At 43.2% G+C, this 16,800-nt stretch overlaps 1 protein-coding gene across 1 annotated transcript; it reads right to left on the reverse strand.

Annotated features, from left to right (window-relative positions):
• Positions 1-5,548: 5,548 nt before the first annotated feature.
• On the reverse strand, positions 5,549-16,235 carry CCL28 (C-C motif chemokine ligand 28). Its single transcript, XM_060094325.1, has 3 exons — positions 16,139-16,235; positions 11,924-12,050; positions 5,549-5,741 (listed from the first exon to the last, which is right to left on the reverse strand). The coding sequence occupies exons 1-3, from the start codon at positions 16,233-16,235 to the stop codon at positions 5,549-5,551; spliced, it is 417 nt and encodes a 138-aa protein (XP_059950308.1).
• Positions 16,236-16,800: the final 565 nt, after the last annotated feature.

The following is a 16,800-nucleotide window of genomic DNA, read 5'->3' on the forward strand; positions in this document are numbered from 1 at the left end:
CTTGGCCTGGCAGCGAACAATACTTACATAGTCAGGATGGTAAATAAAAGCGCCATTTATTGGTTGTGTTAATTTCCTATTGCCGCATAACAAAGTACCATGAATTAAACCACACCCATTTATTAGCTCACTGTCTGTACACCAGAAGTCCAGACGTGGTGTGACTGGGTTCTCTGCTTAGGGTTTCGGAAGGCTGAAATCTTCTAGACTTCAAATCTTTCAAATCTTCAAGATATTGGCTGGACTACATTCCCTCTGGAGACTCCGCAGGAGAATCTGCTGCAGGGCTCATTCTTGTTCCTGGCTGAATAAGGTCCCTTATAGCTGTGGGACTGAGGTGCCTGTTTCTTTGCTATCTGTCAGCCTGGGGCCTCTCTCAGCAACTACAGGCCATCCACATTCCTTGGGACTTGGCCCTCCTGTTTTCAAAGTCAGTTATGGCATGTTGAATTCTTCTCATGTTTTGAAACTCTCTGACTACCCTGTCTTTGACCTCTAGACCCAGACTTACAGGACTCCTGTGATTAAGTCATTCCCACCCAGATAATCTCCCTATCTTTTTTTTTTAAATATTTATTTATTTGGCTGCGCCAGGTGTTAGTTACAGCACATGGGATCTAGTTCCCTGACCAGGGATCGAACCCGGGCTCCCTGCACTGGGAGTATGGAGTCTTAACCACTGGACCCCCAGGGAAGTCCCTCCCTATCTTAAGGTCAACTGATTTGTGACCTTAAAAATTTTTGCTGCAATACCTAGATTAGTATTTGGGGGAAGGTGTGTGTCAGGGCAGGGAATTTTGGGGATCATTTTAGAAAATTTCCAGCAATATAGTTTTCAATTTTAGAACCTACCTTAGATTCTAGACTAGTGATTCCCAACTAGGGTTGGGAGTAATTTTACTCCTCTCTCCTAGGATATATTTGACAACATCTGGAGACATTTCTGAATGTCACGTAGTAGGTAGGGAGCAGAGATACTGCTAATCCACCTATAACGTATAGGAGAGTCCCCACAGTAAAGAATTACCCAGCCCAAGACGTCAGTAGTGCTAGAGTTGAGAGACCCTGCCTTAAAGCATGAAAGATGATTATTATTATAGTACAGAATTATAGTTACATAAATGTAAAAATATAGCTGATATGACACAAGATGTAAGATGGAAGGACAGGAGGAAAAGAAAAGGAGAATGGGGGTATTATCTACATCTTCCATAAAGAAGAGACTGAAATTCTAGGATTAACAGACTAATGAATGGAAGGTGGGTATGTTGTAAGTTATAAAGATAAGGATAAACAATAGTGATAAAACTATCAAGAGGGCTTCCCTGGTGGCGCAGTGGTTGAGGGTCTGCCTGCCGATGCAGGGGACACGGGTTCGTGCCCCGGTCCGGGAAGATCCCACATGCCGCAGAGCGGCTGGACCCGTGAGCCATGGCTGCTGAGCCTGCGCGTCTGGAGCCTGTGCTCCGCAACGGGAGAGGCCACAGCAGTGAGAGGCCCGCGTACCGCAAAAAAAAAACAAAAAAACAAAAAAACTATCAAGATGAGGAGGGAGAAGGGAAGGGAAATAGGAAGTAATGAGGAGATAACAGAGATTGCCTAAAATTGATAAACAAATAAATAATATTTTAAGCATTTCACTTGAAATTATGGAGGTAACCACTGATGGGGTTCTGTACACACTACCCCAAAATACGGCATCTTGAATATTGAATATTTTAGGCTGAAGGAGTTTGAGAAAACAGCAGAAGCAGGAAGGTCACTCTGACCTTCCCTCACCCTTCCTCCCTGAAACAGGTCATAAAACCCTCAGGTGACAGGTGCTCTCCCTATACATGGAGGAAAGGAACAGCCTTATTTCTGAGGACAAAGGGACATAGAAAAGAATCCTAACAAACAGGTCTTGCTAAGTTTCCCCCAGTTGACTACACTGCCTTCGTATTCTTTGACCTATCACATTCCTCTATGACTATCCACTCACCATCAAACTGGGCATAAAGATACTCAGGTCTGTTTGTTCGGGTCTTCATTTCCCTTTGAAGGCTCCCATGTCACATAAAATATATATTAAATAAATGTGTATGTTTTCTCTTGTTAATCTGTCTTTGTCAGTTTAGTTTGCAGACCCAGCCGGGGACAATAAGAAGGAGGAGAAAAACTGTTTCCTCCCCTACACCTCCAGAAGAAGGAAAACTTTTAAAAAGGTGAAGAGGGTGCCTCAAAGAAGCAGGTCTGGGAAGAGGGAGGGCAGAGTGAGAGGATGTTGTTTTTCATGATAAATTCTGCTGCACTTTTTCTTTTATTTTTTACTACATACTTGCATTATTTTAATAAAAATGTAATCTAAAAAAAAAACTTAGAGGGTTAACCTGGGTGATATATTCATAGTGCAGTATTGGTGACACAGTAATGTTTTAATAAGCACATGTGATGGCCTGTAAAATGGAATTTCTTTAAGAAGCTGTTCTCCCAGGCATGTGGTCCTTACACAAAGCTTCATTTATTTGCATTGCAGTAAAATCAAAATTTTAAAATATCGCATACAACTTACTGTCCTTATAGCTACAAAAAATTGTGTAGAATTCTGGATCTGGACTGGAAGGGAGACAAAATTGAAAATAATTCAAGTTGTTGGTTGAGAGGATTAGAGACCAATATTTTTATTTTAATTTTTCGTTAATGTTGTCTGTTATGATTAATTAATTTTAAAACTTGTGATTGACTTTAAGTCACTCCCATATTATTATCTTATTTTATTAATTATTTTTAATTCAATGTCACTTTCTTCAGCTTTTAGAACTTGCAAGTTGATGACATTGGATGATAGGACTACAAGATCAAAAGGGAATATTTAGCACTATGGTCTGAATGTTTGTGTCCCTCTAAAACTCATATGTTGATATCTTAACCCCCAAAGTTGATCAGCAGACGGGGTCTCTGGGAGGTGTCGTGAGCATAGAACCCTCACGAATGGGGTTAGTGCCCTGTGACAGAGGTTCCAGAGAGCTCTCTAGTCCTTTCCACCTTGTGAGGACACAGAGAGAAGTCAGCAGTTTCCAACCCAGAACAGAGCCCTCACCAGACACCGAATCTGCCAACACTGTGATCCTGGACTTCCCAGCCTCCAGAACTGTGAGACACAAAGGTTCGTTTATAAGTCACCCAATCTGCGGTATTAGATTTTGTTATTGCAGCTGGAACGGACTAAGACATTTAGGAATTATTTTCCTCAGGATTACCTGCTTTATCATATTAGCATATTAAAAAGCATGATGGAATTGAGTGGAAGCATGCCTCATTTTCTGACAAAATCTGTCTTTAAGTTGAAAAGAAGCAGCTGGTGAGGGAGATTTTGCAGAACAAAGGCCATAAATAGTGTGCAATTTCCTTCACTGCCTAAGAGTGCAAGACAATAGAATCATGTTGGGGCCTGTTCTAATCTATGAAGACGTTTTTTGCCAGTGTTAGCACCAATGCCAGTAGCAACATGTCTTAATTCTAGACCCAAGCAAAACTGTCAGCAGGCATCCCTGGCCCTTTGTGGAGCACCTGATGCCCAGATCTTTACCTGAATTCCTCCTCTTCTACCCCACTTCCATGTCCACACCTTCTAGGCTCGACTGCTGGGGCTGATGGGAGAACAGGAAGCGTCTGGAGACCTGGGTACAAGGCTGTCTCTGCCATTTACTGTGTGCCCTTGAGCAAGTCATTTTACCCCATGAGCTTCTGGTTTCCTCATCCATAAAGTGGAAACATCAATACAAAACTCGCAGGATTGACGGTAAGAATAAATAAATCACATGCTAAATTAGTGTCAATGAGGAGTATTAGACACATGGTCATTTGGTGATATTTTTAACCTACATTAGGTTCAGCACCTCCGTGTGCTTCATTAACACCTCCAAAGTCATGCTGGCAACACCAGTGCCGGAGTGGCCGGCAGCGACTCAGACGCCTGACACTTGGCTGAGTGGACCCTGTGCTGCTGCCATCTGGTGGCTGTTTATGAAAACTACCTCTTACTCTACATCCTGAAGCCTCTGTGAGCAAGGAGGCCAAAAGAGCAGCAGAGCCTTGAGAGGTGGGTTAGGAATGAAAGGATGTAGGCTCCTTGTTTAGGACACCATAAAATCATCCCACACAGGACCCAACTCTGGACCGCTTACAAGCGCCAAGAACTGACTCTAGGAGGCAGATGGCCCCCAGAGCAAAGCAGGCGTTTTTATCAGCATCCAAATTTGTCAGTCCAAACAACAGCAATACTCAAACTAGTACATGTTTTAAGGTGATAGTCAGCTAAAAGTTTTCTATGTAGAAAATGAACTCCACTGTTCATGAACTCTAAATGGTGCAATAAGAAATATACTAATTCACAAAGGAAGCATTCTTACCAAAAAATGTTAAATCTGAACATGATCCTGAGGAAACAGACAAACCCAGAATGTAGAACAGGTTCTGGCCTACACTCTTTTTTTAAAAAAGTTCATGCCATGGGGAGAAAGAAAGAAAAAAAAGCAGAGGGACTTTCTTAGATGAAAAGATACTAAAGAAATATGTAGAGATGTGGGTGGATCTAGAGACGGTCATACAGAGTGAAGTAAGTCAGAAAGAGAAAAACAAATATCATATATTAACGCATATATGTGGAACCTAGAAAAATGGTACAGATGAACCGGTTTGCAGGGCAGAAATTGAGACACAGATGTAGAGAACGAATGTATGGACACCAAGGGGGGAAAGCGGCGGGGGGTGGTGCTGTGACGAATTGGGAGATTGGGATTGACATATACACACTAATATGTATAAAATGGATAGCTAATAAGAACGTGCTGTATAAAAAAATAAATAAAATTCCAAAATTCCCCCAAAAAAGAAATATAACAATTGCAATATGTGAACCTTGGTTAATTGGTTGAAAAAAAATCTATGCTCTGGAGATCGTTGGGGAAATTTAAATGTGGAATATGAGCATATATATTGTATCATATATATGATGAAATTGTTGCTAGGTATAAAGCTGATTATGTGATTATATAGAGAATGTCTTTATTCTTGAAGGATGCCAAGTTGTAACACTAAAAACAGTTTAGGAATGAAGTGTCATGATGTTGGTAACTTATTTTCAAATGGTTAATGGTTCAGGAAAAAAAATTATATCTTTATGTATATAATGTTTTATATATACATGTACAAGGAGAGAAGCAAGAGAACAAAACAAATGTGGCAGAATACTACCAAGGATTAATCTAGGTAAAGGCATACCATTCTTTCTACTTCTCTGTAGGTTTGGAAAACATCATAATAAAAAAGTTGGAGAAATTCGATTTGTATGCTGTGCTTAAAATATTTTGTGAAGATAAGTATTCTCTCTTCATTTCATTTTTTAGTTGAGTATATTATTGGCTACATTTGCATCTGTATAATTGTTCCTTTAAAAAAATATTTTGCTTTGCCCTGTTCCCTGTTGGAACATTCATATGATATATTTATAGCCAGCCATGGCCAAGTTCACTCAGGACTCATCTGTGTAGCTTCATCTGTACTCTCTCTAATAAGGAGTTTTATGGCCATGTGTTTGATGCCTCCCCTGATGTGCCCCTTTACTCTTCCTCCTGCCGTGGTGTTTCTTCTTATGGCAAATGTTGCCTTTAGCATCTTTCGTGGCTGCTTGTTCTTTCATCCATTGCTTAATAACGTGATTGTGCGGGCTGACACAGATTCTTCTGCGCTTGATGTGAAGGCTGCCAAGAAGGGAAGAAAAAAAAATCACTGATAGAAAGTACAAGTCAGTAAAAACTTAGTGAACTTATAGGCAGTTCCCACTTTGGGACAGTGTATCTTTGGACATAGACTGAATCCTAAAGCTGAGGACCACAGGGATGAATCTTTACTATGGTGCTGCCTGTGGTTCCTCAGACACCTGCAGAAAATACTAAAAGGAGAAGGAGAAGGAATTGGAGGGGGAGGGGAGGGGAGGGGGAGGGGGAAGGAAGGAGAGAAACCATGTGAAAACAATTCTCTTTACTGACCCCAAGCACCCAACAAAACCAATTCCTTCCTCACTGCCCATCTTAAACACATCCTCCTCCTTAAGGTTTTTCTAGATCCTCTCAGCTAAATGTCCTCCTTTTTCCTTTGAATCTCCGTGGTGCTTGTTACCTCTCTTCTGACACTTAGTTTACTCCACCTTTTATCTGAGTACTTGTCTCAGACTCTCTCCTTTTTCTGTGGAGCCTCGAAGGAGGAATAGTTTGGAAGTGTCTTGAAAAGGCCTTGTTCAGAGCAGGAATCCAGTAATTAGTTGTAGATATGAAGTGAAAATTGTTCAAAATAAGGACAATCTGGTTTTGTTTCAACAAAACAATCAACTAAAATGTTCCAGACATTTATTAACATTTTAATATAATATAGATCTATACCATGTCTCAGAATTTGTTTTCGTTTTCATTTTTCTGTATGAAATGTTGACATTGGGGTGGGGGGCTCCTAGAGCATCATTCACAATTTCTGGTAACTAGAAGGATTTCTTGTTACAAAAGATATTGTGACTTTTAATACCCCATCAGATGCCATCCAGCTTTTTAGTAAATGTTGCAGATCCTGTTGGCTCTACATATACAATATTTCTGTATCTGCATAAATTGAAACCCCCTACCCTTTTCTTTGGGGGAAAAAACCGTGATAGAGAGCAGGCTGCCATCTCTCCAGATGACCCAAGAGGAATCATCAGCTAATGTGGGGACTCCTAAAATGGGAGGAAAAGTTGGGAAAGGCTTGAATGTACTTGAGCATAATAAAGCCAGCATGTGGGATTGTTAATTTTTTTTTTTTTTTTTTTTTTTTGGTACGCGGGCCTCTCCCATTGCGGAGCACAGGCTCCAGATGTGCAGGCTCAGTGGCCATGGCTCACGGGTCCAGCCGCTCCGCAGCATGTGGGATCTTCACGGACCGGGGCACGAACCCATGTCCCCTGCATCGGCGGGCGGACTCTCAACCACTGCGCCACCAGGGAAGTCCGGGATTGTTAATTTGAAAGAAGTGAGGCATCTTAATAGGAGGGCAACACATTCTCTAAGTGTAGTAGATTGAGAGGGCTTCAAAAGAGAAGCTACTTCTCACTATGGCCAGTTGATTTGCCTTAAGCTATTATAGGAGAAAACGTGGCTATAGCATTAATGTGGAGGAAAAAACAACAAACAAGAAAGAGCTGAAGCTCCTACCCTTTCCAAAGGACTAAATTCTCTCCTCTCCCTGTGATGTCAGCAAGAACCTGAGTGGACATCCAGTGGAGAAAGACTCCACCGACACCCAGATAAGCCCATTGGTTACACAGGAGAGAACTAGGACTCAAGGCCACTATTCCTGGGGGAGCCTCAGGGAGGGGCACTGGCTCTGGGGCTGCAGGAGAGACCTGGATGGGGGAATACAGACAGAGGATCCAGGGAGGAAGAAAGCCACAGGAAAACAGGCAACACCTGCCATGTGGGACCCTTTTCAAAGGCCTACCCATTGGGGCCTCAAGCTCTCAGTGCAATACAAAGGGAAAAATCAGCTGCCAGAACACAGCTCCAAAATCCAAGATGCTCTGATGTTTTAAAACCCTAAAATTTAAAGACTGCTTAAACTTCCACTTGTATCCCATGTGTCTCCATCAGGATAAAAAGAGACGAGGTAATGTCGGGCAAGGAGGTAGCCTATTTCACACTCCCTCCCCTCCCCCCAACTCCCCGATATTCTGATGGCACTGACCCACCTGGTTGTGAATTTCTAGGTGAAGAGGTTTGACTCTAAGAAACCATTAGGCTGATCCCTTGATTTTTTTTTTTTTACCCATAAGAGAGTAGCTAGCGACAGTCCAGTGGATTTAAAGGGGTGGCCCTGCCATAGACTATACCTATACTTGATCCCTAAACTTTATTTCTTTACCTATTCCTCTAAGCACAACAGCCCTTCAACACCACTTTTGAAAAGGTACTAAAGATCCCCAAATATCTTTATTCAATAGCTCTAAATTTTCTTCCCAACGGATAATGGCTATATGATTCAAGAAAACTCAGGGACTTCCCTGGCGGTCCAGTGGTTAAGACTCTGCGCTTCCACTGCAGGGGTCAAGGGTTCAATCCCTGGTCTGGGAAATAAGATCCCACATGCTGCACGGCATGGCCAAAAGATGAAAACAAAAACAGAAACAAAAAAACGCAGTGCTCTTCTCAAGATATACAACTTTGCCTTGTGTTTATGTTTAGAAAGAGCTAGAAGCTCTTTAATGAAGTCACTGGAGAGAAATTTTAAACAAACTGCTGTCTCAGACATCAAATATTCCAGTGATTGTTTAAAGGGTGTGAAACAAAGGACCTATTCCTAGGCAGAAAGGACAAGGAAATCAATCTAGTGAGTTCAATGTAAGTTCATTTATATTAGTTAAATGTGATTAATAATATTGATACATGCTTTTGGGGAATTTTCAACGCTTGCAATATTTTCTACATCTAAAACACTTGTCTCAAACCTTAACGTCTTTATACACAGTCAAGGTTAAGGGACTACATTTTGGATAAGTAAAAACATGGGCTGTAGTAAAACAATTTGAAAACAAGAGAACATTTATTTATTTATGTCGAATCAGAAAACACAACAGAGATGACCTGTAATTTATGATTACAAAATACTACATAGTCCAATTTCATCTTATTTGAGACCAAGTCATAACTACTCTATATTTTTCAGCTGTCTTATCAGCACAGAGGGGCCAATTTAAAAACTTGTACTTGGATGAAGTATTTTTAGATCCAAGTGATTGGCTTCAGAGTTTCCCTTTAATTAAAATTGAGTCCTTTTTATTTATTTATTTTATTTATTTTATTTTTTTCCGGTACGCGAGCCTCTCACTGTTGTGGCCTCTCCCGTTGCGGAGCACAGGCTCCAGACGCGCAGGCTCAGTGGCCATGGCTCAGGGGCCCAGCTGCTCCGCGGCATGTGGGATCCTCCCGGACCGGGGCACGAACCCATGTCCCCTGCATCGGCAGGCGGATTGAGTCCTTTTTAAAATGAAGAATCATGTTTTTGATCATATTTTCCCTTATCGAAGTGAGGATTTGCAATATTTCTGTACCTATACCTTTTATTTTTTAATATTTATTTATTATTTTATTCATTTATTTATTTTGGCTGCACTGGGTCTTAGTTGTGGCATGTGGGATCCTTAGTTGCGACATGCGGACTTTTTAGTGCGGCATGCAGGCTTCTTAGCTCCGGCGTGGGGAATCTAGTTCCCCGACCAGGGATCAAACCCAGGGCCCCTGCATTGGGAGCATGGAGTCTTACCCACTGGACCACCAGGGAAGTCCCTGTACCTATACCTTTTAGATCTCTATCTCACACCTGCTTAACCCAAAGAAACTTCTCTGAAAATTCTGAGAATAGCGTCCCCTGAGAGTCCCCAGCATCTATCTCTAACTCATATACGCACAGACACCTCCTCTGGTTCTTTCTCTGTGGCTTTCTGGGAGTCCCACGGGAGCCCTTACAAGTTCTGAAGGCTTTTTTAGTCTGAGGTGACATATGTCAGTGAGGTGGAGGGAATTGAAAGCTGAGAATCTACCATTTCTGAGAGCAGCCTCAGGCAGATTTTCTTCAGCTAGGTAGGGCTGACACAAATACCCAGGTGTTTCCAGAGCATTGCCTATCCGTGAACTGCCTATGAATTTTCACTCTGCAACTATTACCAGCACTATTTATTCAGATTAAATAAAAACTGATAGGATCTTGGCCAGGCATATACTATGGGAGCTTTTCAAGCCCGTTGGGAACGTGAAGCAACCCCTCAGAAGGGAGCCCGTCAGATAGTATTCCCCGGATTGCTATGGGAGTCACTGGTTCCCGCCGACCCACCCTCCTGAGCTGACAGCTCCAGTGAGGGGGTGTGATCTGCGGAGACACTGAGAGAATTTCCGGTCCTCTCGTTTCTCCCCCACAGACACCCACGCTTATTAAAAGTTTGGGTCAGGAATTGTCTTCCTCTGTACATCTAACCCCAAGTGTGATATTTAAACTTTGTTGGATATGAGATCCTTTTGAGGAGCTTGTAAATTCTATGGACCTTCTCCCTAAGAAAATGCTCACACATTCAGACCCACAAATTTCAGGGAATTCATAGCCCCCTGACCGGAAAAAAAGTCTATCCATGGACAGCTTACAAACTCTTCCTCTGAACTTCTGAGAATCTTTTCTTGGAGAAGTGTTTCTCAAGGATGAGTAACGGATGGATTCCTTGGAAAGGGGGGAAAATGTATCTTAAACCTCAGAGAATGGTCTGCAGGACCCCGTTGGATAGAGTCTCCTGGGGACTGCAGGAGGGCAGAGTCTGTTTTGTTACTGCTGTATCTTAGCACATAGAAGGGTACTTGGTACATAATCGCTAACCAATATATATTTGTTGAATTCATTCAATTAATAAAGAGGTTCGGGCTTCCCTGGTGGTGCAGTGGTTGAGAGTCCACCTGCCGATGCAGGGGACACGGGTTCGTGCCCCGGTCCGGGAGGATCCCACATGCCGCGGAGCGGCTGGGCCCGTGAGCCATGGCTGCTGAGCCTGCGCGTCCGGAGCCTGTGCTCCGCAGCGGGAGAGGCCACAACAGTAAGAGCCCCGCGAACCGCCAAAAAAATAAAAAATAAATAAATAAATAAATAAAATAAAGAGGTTCCCCAGTGACTCAGGAACTCAGGCATCGGCATTGGGCTTCTTTGTGTCACCTGGAGCCACAAGTGGTATTAAAACCAGCACTCCTAGGGCCTCCCTGGTGGCGCAGTGGTTGAGAGTCCGCCTGCCGATGCAGGGGACGCGGGTTCGTGCCCCGATCCCGGAGGATCCCACATGCCGCGGAGCGGCTGGGCCCGCGAGCCATGGCCGCGGGGCCTGTGTGTCCGGAGCCTGTGCTCCGCAACGGGAGAGGCCACAGCAGTGAGAGGCCCGCGTACAGCAAAAAAAAAAAAAAAAAAAAAAAACCAGCACTCCTGGGAGATGCCTAATGTGCCCTTGTTATGATTTAAAGGTGCCAAATGCTTTGGAGTTTCGGAGAACATTTTATGGGTAGTCCCACCGTTGTTTTGAGAGACCTTGGAATATAGTCTTCTGAATGAAGAGACCTGGGTTCTCATCCCATTTCTGCTGTTCACTAGCTATCTGTCACCAGGTGAGCTATGTCATCTGCTCAGTGACAGCGTTCTCCTGTGTGACATGGATATGATTTACTCCTTCCTCACAGCATTATTGTCAGAACCCAGATTTCCTAAGTACCAATGCATTTCGATTCTAAGGTCTCTGTGGAGATGTTGAGTACATATGTAAGTCCAGAGTTCTGAATAGCTGAGCCACGGGTGGAGGTACGAGGGGTGAGAGATTCACCAAGAGCCAGTAGCCCAGAACCAAAAGCAAAGAAGGGCATTTGAACTTGACTGCATGCAGCACTTGTGACAGGTACGGACACCTCCACGCTTCTGTTTGAATCTTACATACATTTCTGATGAATTCAGAGAGGAAAAATGATAGCAGCCCATTACTTGCAGGGAAAAATTATAGTTAAAGCCATGAAATTGAATAGAGTCACCTTCTGTTTTTATTTTTGCTTTTGCTTTTGTTTTCACTCAGAATGTCCCTTGTTTGGCTGAGGAAAGTCGTGCACACTGTTTGGTGACTAAAGGCATTTCCCTCTCAGCACAGCGGTGCAGTGCAGGGAACGGAGGGTTAGCATGTGTCTCTGGACATCCTGGCACAGAGAGAGGGCGCATTCACGCCACCCTCCCCTCCCTTGTTCAAATAATTATTTGTATGCCGTGTATCAGGCAAAGTCTCCCCAACCTATTGTTCGCTAGACGAGAAACGACCACGCTGCAGGTCTAGACCTCCCTGCCCAAGAACACTCACATGACGGCAGCCAAGTCACAGTCCCCGTCAGCTCTCTGAATGCTACATGTGGTCACTCTTTCCAGAAGCCTTCTGGAAATATGATGTGAAACCTCCGTGCAGCAGCTGGAGGCAATGGGAAGTATGGCTGAAAGAGGAGAAGAAAGAAATGTGAGCTCTTACAGTTTACCGAGCACTGCCTGGGCTCTTATCTTGAAGACTCTAGAGAAACAGAATGCTAACCCGCTGAAGCAAGAGGCAAACACTTACTGGGGGCTTTGTACATGCAGACTCCAGGGCAGGACACGTCTCTACCCTCCAGAACTTACACTGTATTGGGGGCGGGGAGATAAAACTAAGCACAAGCAAAGACACACAACAAGGCAAGAGTTGAGAAACAGCTTCAGATGATGTTACTGGGCTTGTAACTGTGCTGGCTTAAAGAAGTGAGGTTGACAAAGTGTCCCGTGAGCTCAGAAGGGAGCAACCACATGGGTCCCCGGAGCAGGTTTGAAATGGACCCACCAGGGAAGTTTTTAACTGAATCTTTAAGGACTTGGATGGGTGGAGAAAAATGGAGAAAACTTGTCCAAGCCAAAGGAAGTGCATGGTCAAGAGTTCTGAGATAGGAAAGCCCAGGGCACATTTAGAGAATAGAGAAAAATAGACCACTTGGTCTGAGCTGAGTGGCTGGGAAGCTGAGTAATGGGAGGTATGTTCAAAGCATAGACTGAAGTCACACCCCATGGAAGGTCAGTCTAAGGAGGTTTATCTTTTTTGAGATGGAGTCCATTAAAGATTTGAGAAAGGAGAAGGGTTTTAGGAAAATTTGTCTTGCAGTGATGAGCAAGTGGGGATAAGATAAGGGAGGAGTGACCGGGGCAGGAAGTCAGGTTAGGAGGAGCTTATGTTACCCAGATATAAGGAGAAAAGGGCAACACAAATATGCAAGGAAACCTAATTTCCTACTAAAATGTGTATCTGCAAATTCCTACATGCCACATGCACACAGTATTCTATGCTCCCCATTCTTCCAAGTGGGTAATACATTTAAAAAAAAATTAGAAATTATAGTCAACAGTGGCTGCAGGTGGCGGTCTCATAATAACAGACAGAAGTTAGCCCCTGAATTAGAGGTTAAAAGAAATGAGTAAAACCCCTCAGTGGTGTCAGTTCTAAGCCATAGAGGTCCCTGCTCTTGGGACAAGGAGAGATTATAAGTGAAAGAAGCCAGATTCAAAAAGCCACATATTGTATGATCCCTTTATATGAAATGTTCAGAATAGGCAAATCCATAAAGACAGAAAGCAGATTAGTGGGTGCCAGGGGTGGGAGTAGGAGGGAATGGGACATGACTGCTAATAGGTGCAGGGTCTCTTTTTGGGTTGATGAAACAGGCTGAAATTAGACAGTGGTAATGGTTGTACAATTCTGTGAATATACTAAAAATCACTGAACTATACCCCTTTTTTTGTTTGTTTTTGGTTTTTTTAGCCACACCCTGCAGCTTGCAGGATCTCAATTCCCTGACCAGGGATTGAACCCGGGCCATGACAGTGAAAGCCCAGAATCCTAACCACTAGGCCACTAGGGAACTCCCCGAATTATATGCTTTTTTTGGGGGGGTGGAGGCATGCTGAGCTTTGAACCCAGGCCCACAGCAGCAAAGCGCCAAGTCCTAACCACTGGACCACCAGGGAATTCCTTATTTCAATTTTTTAAAAAGTACGATGGGAGAAGGACACTGGCTGTCCTCACATTTATTAATGCATTGATTTCCTTAAACTAATTGTTTCTTTCTTTAGCTACGCTGTGCTTCCCATTCTTCAAGTCAAACTGTTTTACTATCCCAAACAAGGTTTTGGGTTTATTCATGTAACCATTCATTCATTCACCCATCTTACTATATAAGAATTACTATGTGAATTTTTATAAATGAAATGCTATCTATATCTACGTCTACGAGCTCTTTTACAGTGAATCACTATGCTGGGCCCTGGGGGTAGAAAGATGAAGAGTTACTACTACACATACTTCTGTTATTAGTTGTAACCCAGGCAACTATAAAATATGAAATGCACTTTCAGAAGCATTGTGGGAATTAAGAATCATAGGCAAACCTATGTGCTTAAGAATTTGAGTTTTCGGAGTGCTGACATCAATTCAAAGCACAGTTTTAAGGCAGAAAAGCACTCAGGACCTATATGTACTTAATAAACTGAATTATATTTCTCAGATATAAAGGTAGGCTGGGCTCACCTGGAGATCACTTAACCTAAGACAGATTAACTATCGAAAGGCAAGAGGCAAGCCAGCATTTATCATATGTTCACAGATGTGACTGGTGCCCTAGTGAGGCAGCTGGAAATGTAAAAGGCCAAGAAAGATGGAATCCTCTGAAGCGTGCACAAGGAGTTAAGCAATGAAGAATCTTAACAGGGTGGTTTGGACTAGGGCAAAGGTAAGATTCTTTTAGATAACATTGCCCCCTAGAGGTTTTCTAGAGCAGCTTCCTATCAATATTTCCATTTTTAAAGAACCACCAGGAACTTCCTCTGATTTCGATGACAAATATAAAAACATATTTTTATTTTTGCATTTTTATATTTTTGCATCTATGTTCATAAAAAAGATTAGTCCATACTTTTATCCCCTGATATCATCCTTGAATGTTCTGAGTGTTAACATTATATTAATCTCAACAATGCATTGGGTAGCTTTCTCTGTTTTTCTATTATTTGAAAAAGTTTGTGTAAGACAAGGATTATCTGTCCCTCCAATGTTCGGTAAAACCTCTAAAACCATTTAGGCCTGCTGTCTGTCTGAAGAAAAGATGTTCAATTCTGACTTAACTTCCTTAGTAGTTACATGTTTATTTAGATTTTCTGTAACTTCTCCAGTCAATTTTGATATCTTAGCTTTCTAAGAAATTGTACATTTCATCTACAATTTCTAATGTTTTGTCACTGAAAGAGTTCAGAACACGCCACCCCAAAATATGCCTCTCTGGCATGTTGATTATTTTAAGTTAAAGCCACTTAAAAAACCAACAGATGCAGAAACGACCTTCCTAAAAGCAAGAGAGAAAACTTCCACGTAAAAGGTACTCTCCCAACATCTGGGGAAGAAAGAAATTTTTAGCAGCAGAGGGTGGTACCACCCCACCTTCTGGGTGAAGTGAGATGGTATCTCCACCCCACAGGAAGCTGAAGACAAGGAAAATCTGCACAAACGAACCACAAACGAACCTTGTTAAACTAAGCCTTGCGTTCCTAGTCACTTTTCCATGGTTAACTGCTTTAGCCCAAGTTCCTTTGTCTTCTCACGTTTTCACAATTACCACTCTTTGTCCAACTTAATGTATAAGTCGTAATGTTACCGAACCCAGGTCCAGCTGCTCGCCGCTCAAAAGCCAATAAAGAGGCCAGGTTGGTAGAAAGTTTGCTTTATTTTGGATGCCGGCAACCGGGGTGGGGGCAGGGTATGGAGGGCAGACTCCTGTCCAAAGGCCGACTCCCCCCCTGACAATCAGGGGGCAAGAGCTTGTATAGACAGAGGGAGGGGGCTACGTGGTGCAGAAGCTCTGACAGTCATCGGTGGTCTGACCAGCGTCATATCGATTGTTTTAGGTACAGTTAATCTTCAGTTCCGGGATTGGTTTGTTCCCATTTCTTTCGAGGCCAATTCTTGGAACTGTGGCAGCTTATGTACAGCTCACAGGATATGGCTCAGAATATCATCTATAGACCTTAAGGAGAAACTAAAAGTCCTTGACTTTGCTTAATGACTAAACTATTATAATTTGGTCTCCTTTGACGGTTTTCCTGTTTCTGCATTTTCTCACTTCTCTGATGAAACTTATTCTTTGGCTCAATTTTTTCCACAGATAAAAGGCAGGCTGAGGACATGGTGGGTGGGGGGAAGGACCATAGGGTCCTGCTCCATTTCAGTAACTCAAACTGCTTCTTTGGGTCTTCATTTCCTCGTGAAGGTGATTTCGGACGCACGCAGCAGTAAGCGGCAGCTTGTAGCAAGCAGCAGTGAGCAGTAGCTGGAAGCAAGATCTTAGTTCCCTGACCGGGAGTCCTAACTGCTAGACCACAGAGGCCAGCGGCTAAGGCCTAAACCCCCAGTTCTTGCCTGCCTTGTCAGGAAAGAATTCAGGCGAGGAGGCAGAAGGTAAAGAGAAAAGTAAAAAGTTTTTTGCAAAAGCAGAGTACATGCGCAAAGACGCACAGGCAAACTCCGAGAGAGAGAGTCGCACCTTTGGGAAGTTGAAATCCTTTATGAGGGGGCAGTTTTCTGGGTCCTTGTCTCTCTTCTGGCCAATCATCTTGCTTTGTCCCCCTAGGCGAATTTGTCTCAGGACCCTCCCCGTAGGTGCGCACGCACTTCTCAGCTAAGATGGATCTCAACACAAAGGATTCGGGGAGGGGGGAAAGCAAGACTCATCATGGCCTGGCGTTGTTCCCTGACTTTTGACCCCCAAGGAGACTTTCTGTGTATGTTTAGTGTCTCCCTTGCCCCAAGGAGGAGGGGGGGAAGGAGATCCCTTGATCCTTTACTCAAACAAGGTTTTGCCCCTCTTTGTTCTTGCCATAACTGTTACCTTAAGGCATCCACAAGAGACAAAGCTTGGCTATTTACCCTGTCCCTGTTATAGCTTCCATTTTGGAAAGTAAACAGGAGGCTGATTTTAAATGTCTAACCTGGAGCCCATCTAACTTCTGTCTCAGGAAATGCAAACAGGAGGCTAGTTGTAAGGGTCCCGCCTGAAGCCCACTTTTTTCCTGCCCCAAGAAATGTAAACGGGAGGCCAGTTGTAAATGCCTAGTTTGGGGCCCATCTATCTCCTGCCTCAAAGGCACCCATTAAATAAATTTGTATGCTTTTCTCTT

The sequence above is a fragment of the Mesoplodon densirostris genome, chromosome 3, assembly GCF_025265405.1.
Source record: "Mesoplodon densirostris isolate mMesDen1 chromosome 3, mMesDen1 primary haplotype, whole genome shotgun sequence".
In the NCBI taxonomy this organism is placed as follows: Eukaryota; Metazoa; Chordata; class Mammalia; order Artiodactyla; family Ziphiidae; genus Mesoplodon; species Mesoplodon densirostris.